The sequence below is a fragment of the Vicia villosa genome, linkage group LG5 (genome assembly GCF_029867415.1).
Source record: "Vicia villosa cultivar HV-30 ecotype Madison, WI linkage group LG5, Vvil1.0, whole genome shotgun sequence".
Lineage (NCBI taxonomy): Eukaryota > Viridiplantae > Streptophyta > Magnoliopsida > Fabales > Fabaceae > Vicia > Vicia villosa.
In genome coordinates this window covers 31,401,853-31,412,231 of record NC_081184.1, presented here as the reverse complement: position 1 = coordinate 31,412,231, position 10,379 = coordinate 31,401,853, and the positions used below count along the sequence as shown (strand labels likewise).

General features: G+C 34.5%; 2 protein-coding genes and 1 non-coding gene across 3 annotated transcripts; 1 reads left to right on the top strand and 2 right to left on the bottom strand.

Moving 5' to 3' along the window:
* The first annotated feature begins 2,309 nt into the window (after positions 1-2,309).
* On the top strand, positions 2,310-5,589 carry LOC131601529 (pentatricopeptide repeat-containing protein At3g54980, mitochondrial-like). The gene has a single exon (XM_058873377.1). It carries the CDS (start codon positions 2,561-2,563, stop codon positions 5,048-5,050), a length of 2,490 nt encoding a protein of 829 aa, XP_058729360.1. The 5' UTR covers positions 2,310-2,560; the 3' UTR covers positions 5,051-5,589.
* Positions 5,590-5,913: 324 nt separating this feature from the next.
* Positions 5,914-5,986, bottom strand: TRNAK-CUU (transfer RNA lysine (anticodon CUU)). Its single transcript has one exon. It is a non-coding gene; the product is annotated as a tRNA-Lys (tRNA).
* A 410-nt stretch (positions 5,987-6,396) lies between these two features.
* Positions 6,397-9,477, bottom strand: LOC131606466 (uncharacterized). The gene is made up of 5 exons (XM_058878687.1): positions 9,361-9,477; positions 9,029-9,224; positions 8,528-8,610; positions 7,353-8,385; positions 6,397-7,016 (listed from the first exon to the last, which is right to left on the bottom strand). The coding sequence occupies exons 2-5, from the start codon at positions 9,171-9,173 to the stop codon at positions 6,430-6,432; spliced, it is 1,848 nt and encodes a 615-aa protein (XP_058734670.1). The 5' UTR covers positions 9,174-9,224; positions 9,361-9,477; the 3' UTR covers positions 6,397-6,429.
* Positions 9,478-10,379: the final 902 nt, after the last annotated feature.

Sequence of the window (10,379 nt, the reverse complement as noted above, 5' to 3'; positions counted from 1 at the left end):
TCAGTTTATTTAAGAGTCTGCCACAACCTTGGGCTTTGTACAAGGCAGAAAATAATGTTTTCCCTAGCTAGAGTCAGCCACAACCTTGGGCTTTGTACAAGGCATATAAAATAGAGTCATTAATTCAATTATCCTCAACAGTTAGCCACAACCTTGGGCTTTGTACAAGGCACATAAATAGAGTCTCCCTAAGTAGAGTCAGCCTCAATTCTGGGCTTTGTACAGAACACAAAAATACCCTGTAATTAATCCCCAGTGGAGTCATCTCCCAGAGTCAATAATAATTAATTAATTAATCAAAAAAGCCTCAAGCTTGGGCGTCATACAAGCCAGCTAAAGTCAAATCTTTTATACAGTAGATAGACATAGCTTATCTCTATAGAGAGATATTTTTACTACTCTACCATATTCAAACAAACATTTCAATTTCAATTTCAATTTTAATCAAATCTCCCATTTAGGATTTTGAAAGGCATGAGCTGGCAGTAAAACCCAGACATGTGGTAACTTTCCCTAATTTGGATGAGCATCTTTCTTTCATTTAAGAGGCATTTGACTGGTATACTTGCACATACACAAGTAAGGTCCCCCTCTTGAATGAAATGAATCCAGTTATTCTGTCACTCCTTTAAATGTTTGTGGTAGAATAGTACTAATACCTCTCTGTAGAGATGATTTCATGTCTCTTTACTGTAAACAGAGATTTAATTCAAGCTTCAACCTTGAGCTTCAAGCAAGGCACCAAAAAAATAATTAATTTCCCTAGTTAGTTCCCCGAACTACATTAAGCTCTGACTTCCACTAGGGATATGTAGGCATGAGGTTCACAAGGAATCTCAGCGAGCTAATAAAATACCAAAAATAGTCAGTCTGTCTGTCTGTCTTTCTTTTATTCAAATCAATTCTCTCTCCTAACACAAAGGAGAAACTTTCCCAATCTTTAGCAATAAACACAATCACAAATGACACAGAGAAGGTTCCTGTAGAGTACTACAGATATGTAGGGTGTTTAAACACTTCCCTATGTATAACCGACCTCCCGGACTCCAGAATTTCTAGTCTAGGTGAAATCCCCACACTTAGCAAACTCCTAGGGTTTAGTTGAGATCTTTTTTTCCCTTTCCTACTCGTAGGACAAATAAGAAAGTTCGTGTGATATCGTAGGAAGAACTGAAATAAAATTCATCCCACCACGGGCGCATTCTCCTTCCAAATTTCGCGTGAAGGGTTTAGCGTGCCGTCCTCCCAAGTGAAACGGGGAGGTAAAAGAAAACGACACCACAGGGACTAAAAACGAAGTTTGAGATATTTAGAGGGACCAAAAACTTATTTAACCCTTTAATTTATTTTAATCGATCATTACACACTTTCTCTTTCTTAATTAAAATTTCAAATTTCTCTCAAATTTTCTTCTCACACTTTCTTACTTTCATTTTAATTTTTTTCTCTATTTATGTATCAACTCTAAAAAATAATTTATTTTTTAATTTTAATAAAATTAAAAATATTGTAATATCGCGGGTCACTATCAACATAATACTTATTTTATTTTAATCAATCATTGTTTTTATTAGAGAAATAATATCCTTATTTTTAAATTTTTTTTCTTTTCTTCATTTCACGATTTTTTTTAAAGATTATTTAATACAATTAAATTCATATGATTATTGTTCATTTTACATTTGTATTTAAATATATTTTATATCGGATCAAATAAATTTTTTATTTCACGGGTCATTATCAACAAAGTATCTATTTTATTTTAATCAACAATTAATATAAATTGAGAGATAATTTTTATTTTTAAATGTTAAAATTTCATTTTTTTTTTATCTTCATCTTCCAGATTCTTTTTTATATAATTATTTAATATAATTAAATTTATATAATATTTTTCATTTGTAATTAAATCATTTATTAAAAATTTATATGTATCTAATTAATTTCAAACGATATTAAATAAATTTACCCGTGCGGAAGCACGGGTATCTTACTAGTATAATATTGACAATGTCATTCAAAATTTCAAAATTAGTCTCAAATGGGTAGGGAACCACGTGAGTTGGTTCAGTGGTAATTGGCGTCAGACTTGATATAGAGAACCATGATTCAATCTCCGTAACTACGATCGAAAGAGAACTAAAACCACTTGATACTAAAACCGATCTCCAAACCGGATTAGTCGCCAGGGAACTAGACACCAGTAATAAAAAAAAATAACAAATTAAAAGACCAAATTGAAAAAAAACAAAAATAAAGGACTAAAATTGCAATTACGTCATAATTTTATTTAAGCCATGAAAAATTGCTTGATACTTTTCCTCCCTTACCTCACTCTCCACTCTCCCCAAACACTACTCGTCGCCGCCGATCACCTTCAAATTGAAAGTTGAACTCTCATCCCCGCCGTCACTTCATCACCACACGCGAATGAAGTTTTCCGACAACCTTACCTCACTGAATCATTAACATCGATGCATGCTCACAAACAATGAAATAACTAAATCATTATCATTTCCGAAAAAACTTCAAATTCATCCGAACAATCTCTATCGACAATATGCAAATAAGGTTTTCCAACAACCTTACCTCAATCCCCCCGAACACTCTCCGCCGCTTCTTCTCCCATCTCTCCACCATCCCACCACCACAAAACTTCCCCGAGAAAATCACTTCACCCGAACCCAATCCCTCCAAACGCCTCTCTCAAAACCACATCTTGGAAACCCTCTTATCCCACAAATCCAACCCCAAATCCGCTTTCAAATTCTTCAAAACCGTTGAGAAAAAACGAGGCTTCATCAAAACCGTTGATGTTATCTGTTTACTGCTTCAGATTCTATCTTCCACCCCAGAGACTCACAGATATGTTCGAAGTTTGCTCAACCAATATGTTTCCGGAGATGCTACTCCTTCTGCTAAGGTTCTCGTGGAGCAGTTGCTGGAGTGTTCGGGAAGGTATGGTTTTGAATCGGATTCGGAGTCTGATGCGCGGGTTTTGAATTATCTGTTGAATAGTTTTGTTAGAGCGAATAAGATTACGGACGCGGTTGAGTGTTTTAGAACTATGTTGGATCATGACGTGGTTCCGTGGGTTCCGATTATGAATATACTTTTGAGTGCGATGGTTAGGAGGAGGAAGATGGTTTGTAGTGCACGCGAGCTGTTTGATGAAATGGTTGAGAGAGGGATTTATGGGGATTGTTATACTTTGCATGTGGTTATGCGTGGGTGTTTGAAGGAAGGGAAGTTTGAGGAGGCGGGGAGGTTTTTTGAGGAGGCTAAGGGGAGAGGGTTGGTGCTTGATGCGGCTGCGTATAGTATTGTTGTTCAGGCGGTTTGTAGGTTGGGGGATTTGAATTTGGCGTGTGGGTTGTTGAAGGAGATGAGGGAGATGGGGTGGGTTCCGTCTGAGGGGACGTATAATGCTGTTGTTGTTGCTTGTGTGAAGTATGGGAATGTTGAGGAGGCGTTGAGGGTTAAGGATGAGATGGTGAGAGTTGGGTTACCTGTGAATGTGGTTGTTGCAAGAAGCTTGATGAAAGGGTATTGTGTGCGAGGTGATGTGAGTCTTGCGGTGCAGTTGTTTGATGAGATTGTTGAAGGTGGTGTTGCTCCTGATGCGATTATGTTCTCGAATTTGATTGACGGGTTTTCTATGATTGGGAATATGGAGAAGGCGTATGAGTTTTACACTCAAATGAAAGTTATGGGAATCCAGCCAACTGTCTCGATTTTGAATTCTCTGTTGAAAGGATTCCGGAAACAGAATTTGCTTGAAAATGCGTATGGATTGCTTGATGAGGCGGTTGAACTTGGTGTTGCTAATGTTGTTACATACAGCATTGTTTTAATGTGGCTCTGTGAATCCAATAAGGTTGACGAGGCTTGTAAATTATGGGACAAGATGACGAGTCGGGGTATTACACCTTCGCTAGTTTCTTACAACAACTTAATTCTTGGTCACTGCAAAAAGGGTTGCATGGATGATGCGTATAGTGTGTTGAATGATATTCTTGAAAAGGGTTTGAAACCGAGTGTGGTTACATACACTCTTTTAATAAATGGTTTTTTCAGAAAGGGTGATTCGGAGAGAGCCTTTGTTGTGTTTGAGCAAATGAAGGCTGCAAATATTGCGCCTAATGACTATACATTTAACACCGCTATAAGCGGCTTGTGTAAAACTGGCCGCGTGTCTGAGACACATGACAAATTGAACAATTTCATCAAGCAGGGTTTTGTTCCTACTTCCATTACTTACAACAGCATTATAAATGGATTTGTCAAGGAAGGTGCGATTGAATCTGCAATGTCTGCCTACCGGGAGATGTGCGAAAACGGAGTTTCTCCGAATGTTATCACTTATACTACTTTAATTAATGGATTTTGCAAATGTAACAAGATTGGTCTTGCTTTGGAAATGCATAATGATATGAAATACAAGGGTATGGAATTGGATGTTACTGCATATAGTGCTCTCATTGATGGTTTCTGCAAAATGCAAGACATGGAAAGTGCAAGCAAATTATTCGCCGAACTTTTGGACGTTGGTTTGACTCCAAACACAGTTGTTTATAACAGCATGATTAGTGGCTTCCGACATTTGAATAACATGGAAGCAGCGCTGAACTTGCACCAGAAAATGATAAAGAATAAGGTTCCATGTGATTTGCAGATATATACCTCATTGATTGGTGGGCTTCTGAAAGAAGGTAAATTGAGTTTCGCTTTAGATCTTTACTCAGAGATGCTTTCCAAGGGTATCGTGCCTGATATCGTCATGTATACAGTTCTAATAAACGGACTCTGTAACCATGGACAGCTAAAAAATGCAGACAAGATTCTAAAGGAGATGAATGGGAATAATATTACTCCTTCGGTTCTTGTATACAACACTTTAATTGCTGGACACTTTAAGGAGGGTAATCTGCAAGAGGCTTTTAGACTGCATGATGAGATGCTTGATAAAGGTCTAGTGCCGGATGATACTACTTATGATATTCTTGTAAATGGAAAACTCAAGATATCACATACTCTTGCTGGAGCTTAATTCAAATAAATTCTACTGCAAATGAGTCTTGCAGAAAGTTATTGAATGGCTTGAAATTGGTCCAATCTTCCATTGTTTACAATGCACCACCGACACTTTAGATTGGAGGTGTGTCCAGCGTCTGACACCGACACATGTGTTTGTATTTCTAAAATGGCGTTGACGTGTCAGTATCATGTCTGTGTTATGGACTTGAAACTGTGGACCAAAACCCAAAACTCCGTTCACGACGTCTTCCATAGAAGTTGTATTTCTCTCATTTTATTTATAGGTATCATTTTGTTATCATAGGAAGAGTAAGTTCTATCAGTTAGATTATTTCTTTGGCAAGAGCATAATAATGTCATGGGCCAGATATTGGGCAGAGAATGAAGCTTTTTGGTAGAAGCAGTTTCATATCGCTGCAGAGTGGCACAGATTGTGGCTATTAGCAATGGGAAGACACACAATTCAGGTGTGATCTGAACAGTCTTGTTGTTTCCTTTAATATATGGATTACATTTTTCCTTTCATTTTGCATGAGAGAGGAAATGTTCTAATTTCAATTGTTTGATGTTCTTGTTTTAGTGATTGTAACATATGCATTATTGTATTAATCATATTGATTTTAACATTAGAAATGTGGATTATATAATTAATTTCAACAAATGTGGATTATATAATTAGTTTCAACAAAAAAACAATTGTTTATTGGTATAAATTTCCGAGTTTTATCGAATTTAAACTCGGCCTTTTCGAATTTCAATCAAAAGAGAAAATGTGTTGAGTTAGTATTGCTAGTAATCTTAATTGGTTGAATGTTGAGGATGATGAAGTAAGTTCACAAAAATTAAGTCTAACAATTGAAAAAAAAATATGTAAGTCGCCCACCGTGGGGCTCGAACCCACGACCACAAGGTTAAGAGCCTTGCGCTCTACCAACTGAGCTAGACGGGCTTGTTGGAATTTCACTCAACCTAAGAAATTTAACCACTGATAAAATTGACAATTGTTTATAAAATACACTTGTTAAAATAAGCTACTAATAATTGACTTCTCTTCTAATGATTTAAAAAATACACTTGTGAAAAATAAGTTACTTATAATTAACTTCTCTTCTAATGGTTTATAAAATAAACTTGTGAAAATATTCAATACAAAATTACTAAAAAAAAATTAAGAGATAACATCTAATGACTCAAATGATAAGAGACTCAGACACCTTAAATAGTTAGAATTCAACAAAGTCACTTTACGTGTCTAACTGACTTCCCGACAAAGATTAATTATTATTGATCTATAATAGATATTTCATACTTGTAAATTAAAACATAATAATAATCGAGTCAAAATTGAAATGTACATAACTAAGAAAGATTATTATTATTTCAATAATTGTCTCATAACAAAGCTAAATCCAACACTATTTCCTTAAGTAGATCATGAAAAATCATGTGATCCACCTCCAAACCAAAACATTCATCATAAAATTGAATGTTAACCCACCCATCATTTCTTGCTAAATCCCTACTTACATGATCATCTATCTTTTGGCCTACTTTATATCCCAAACACAAAGACTTACTCATAAGAGTCCATACCTTATGGAGAACATGACACCCTACAATAGAAGAAGGAAGGTAACCATATGACCTACCATAAATCTCCAACATTGTCTCATTAATCAAATCAAACAATACATGGTGATTACATTCACCACTTACTTTACCACAAAATTCAGGATCATTTTCCATTTCTTCATATAGTGATGGATCAAGTGGAGTGTCTCTAGAATGCCATGCTGAAGTGCTTTCATTAGTTGTGAATCCAGATATTTCAAGTACATATTTCACATAGTTGAACTCATCTTTGAGTTTGGTGTCCACATGAATTTGAGGAATCTCATAGTTTAACTTGTTGGTTCGAATCTCCGTTTTTTGAACAACATTGTTTGGTTTCTCGGTAGAAACTGACTTAGAAATTGAACCTATCAACATTAGATAAAAAAGTAAGTAACTGCAACTCAAAACCGTCTTTGAAGGCGTGTAAGGAGGACTACTGAACAGAGTCTAAAATTTAACATGATTAAATAAATCGATGTTAAATAGAGCCTCATAAATAATTTATCACTATGAAAACATGAGAAAATATGTGGCTTTTTTTTTAATTTTTCCACATTTCAATTCAAATGTAACTAACTTATACATAACTTATACAGGCCTCCAAAAACTTAAAACGGGTTGCGGCATGCTGCAACTACAATTGACTTTGACACTATTTATATGAGAAGTACTAATAATCTCATAAATTACGAATATCATACCTGATGATTTCAAGATATTACTGATCACCAAATCATTTTTATCTATGATGATTTGATTTTCCGGAGTAAAATCAGAAAAATCTCCCTTTTGAGAAGTATAGGAAAAAGATTGAAGATCAGGTAATGAAAGAATTCTTTGAAGAGGTATCAACATTCTCAACGGCGAATGCGACCTTTGTTTTTCTAACTTTAGTTTCTCTGATTGAGAGGCTCTTGCTTCTGTTTTGAAGCTGTTCTCTAGCGTTTTACAATAACTTTCGAGCGGTTCTTGAAGCGACACGGTCCTTCTTATGGAGTTTTTGCGTTGAACTTCTCTTTTAATAATAGGTTCTTTCAATTTCTTCAAAATTTCATTCTTCAATCGATCCGATAGCCTTTGTCCTTGAGGAAGTTTATGAATGACAGAATCCATTGCAACGCGAATCTTTTCTTTACCCCTCTCGCCAGTTACATTCTCAATTTTTTGTTTGAGACTATTTTGACCCTTTGCAGATACCGAAGAAAACTTAACATCTTTTACTATTATAAATGCTTCATTCATATTGAAATTTCCATTTACTTTCGCTTTTGCTACCGATGGCATGACCTGTTCACATGCAGTTTTTGATGACACAAATAGAACCGGCTTTTTTGTTTCGTTGTCGGTGTATAATCTTTCTCTCCGTCTTGATAATGAGTAAGGAAAAGGAAATGATTCAGACCTATTTAGTGTCATTTTCGCTCTTTGCAAATGCTGTTGTTTATGAAAGTGATAGACCAAAGAAAAGACGGGATCGTGACGAAATGTTAATAATATTTTCTTGTTCATGTTTGTTGTTTCCAAACCACCAACAAAATGCTTGCATAGACGAGTGGAAACACCAAATATATGCTTCTTTTTATCATTTACTTGTGGCGCAAGTAAGTCATTTTTCACCGATTGATGATGCTTGCAGCATAAGTTACATTCCGAGTAATCGCTGCTAGATGTAGCAACATCACATTGTGAACATCCTTTTCCAACCGGAGAATGCGGTGTCACCTTTTCTTCAACCTGTCATGCTTCAAATTAGATGCTACTGTTAGAAGACACAATCGAACACTAAGATAACTGGCGTAGGACGGTAAGACACATTTGATGACCAAACCGACTAACGATAGACATATTCTAATATGATATGATGGTTAGAACTTACATTTAAGTTGCTTAACTTGTCAAGGCTTATGTTCTTTCTTTTGTCACAAGAGAAAGCTTCATCCCTTTGTGCAATTACAGTTCCTGCAAATGAGATTAAGTAATAAGTTTTCAAATGTCTGAAGCAAATGACATGAATTCTAATATGGTTTCTAAAGTTTGATAAAAAAAATTCTAACATGAATTTAGTATTTTGTATATAATGAATGTTGATTTAATGTCTTGCACCAGAGAGCCGTCTTTGATGGCGTGCAAGACGGGCTACCGTATATGGCCTAAAATTTGTCAGGTTTAAAATCGTAGCTAAAAAAGTATCTAAAATATTTGTCAGGGTTAAACCATGACAAAATAGGGTTCCTATTTGGTTAACCTACACAGGACTTCTGAAAACTTAAGACTGTGTTAGACAAGATACATGGCCATATTTCATGCGTTCTTTGTATCTGTATTCTTTTAAACCATGATCGATGTTCTAAGAGACGAGATGTGAAATAGTACTAACCTGGAACCGTTCTTTCGTCGTCGTCGCAGTTGTTGTATGTCTGTCTTTTTTGTATGAAATGGTGACATAAAGGATGATGCTTAATAATATGAAAGAGGCTTTTACTATACTCAGGATATGAATCAGAATGCTTCTGCCTTCCCATGGTTGACAAGAATCAAATAATCTTCATTTTGAAATGATCAACATTCAGATCCTGATACAAGTTTGGATTAAAACATCAAACAACATGAATGAAGAAACCAGATTTCATGCAAAATTAGAAAAAAAGGTTAATTACTAATTACAAATTCTAATGCAAAAAAACAAGATTGTCATAAAAAAACATTTACCTTTTTCTATGTTCTTTTCAAAATTTGATTGTTCATTGGATGTTACAGAATCTTCATCTTTTGGAAGAGAAAATAAAGGTTGATGATAGGTTTGTTTTACGAAATACAAAGTCAAAGATAACATGTATTTCTCACCAATGTTATCGGTTTCTTAATTATCTCATTGCATTTCTTTGATTTGTTTATATAATATAATATACCTCGTTTCTATTTATAAAATGTTGTGACATTTTGTGTGTGTATATTAACAAGAATTGATAATGTAATTAACGGGTAAATTTTATATGTATTATATCTTTTTTAATGAATTTTTTCATTTGTTGTTATATGTCACTTTACAACTTTAACAAGAAAAATATAATTACTCTCTATTTTCTTTATTATACTACACTTTGAAAAAAAAATTGTATCAAGGTGACTATTCAATATAATGTGTAAAATTTTTGTTTTACAAAGCCTAGGTTAAGTGTGTGTTTGGATTGATGGTGAACATAATTGATTCTAGTAGAATTGAGTTTGGTAGAATTGATTTTATCATAATTGAGTTTAGCAGAATTGATTAATGTTTAGATACATTTATATAAAAGTAAGTTGAATAATAAATTACAATGTAAAATAACCTAGTGGATAAAGGGAGACAAGTGATTAAGTAACCAAATGGTAATAGCCATGAGTTTTCAAAGTAAGTTTGTATATGCATCATTAATTATTGAGAAAGAACAAGTGACATGTCTTGCGGAGGTCCAAGTACAAAAATTAAAATAATAAAATAACTAATGTAAGAGGAGATTTCTCAATGAATCTTAGGCCAACATGGTTGAGGAAAACGATGAAAATGAAAACACTTTTTTCTGGTTCAAAGCTCAGAAATACATGACATTTTTTGTTGGTACACAAGGTTAAAGATGAAGACGAAGAAGAGAGATAATTCTAATTAACTTTCTCTTTCAAACTGAAAACGATTACAAAGTGAGTTCTATTCTAAATGGAAACTTGAGTTCAATATTTATACCATCAGA

Coding starts and splice junctions, on each gene's coding strand:
- LOC131601529 (XM_058873377.1), top strand. CDS start 2,561: ATGCAAATAAGGTTTTCCAACAACCTTACCTCAATCCCCCCGAACACT.
- LOC131606466 (XM_058878687.1), bottom strand. CDS start 9,173: ATGGGAAGGCAGAAGCATTCTGATTCATATCCTGAGTATAGTAAAAGC. Junction 8,611..9,028: donor CGACGAAAGAACGGTTCCAG/GTTAGTACTATT, acceptor TCTCATTTGCAG/GAACTGTAATTGCACAAAGG. Junction 8,386..8,527: donor ACAAGTTAAGCAACTTAAAT/GTAAGTTCTAAC, acceptor GAAGCATGACAG/GTTGAAGAAAAGGTGACACC.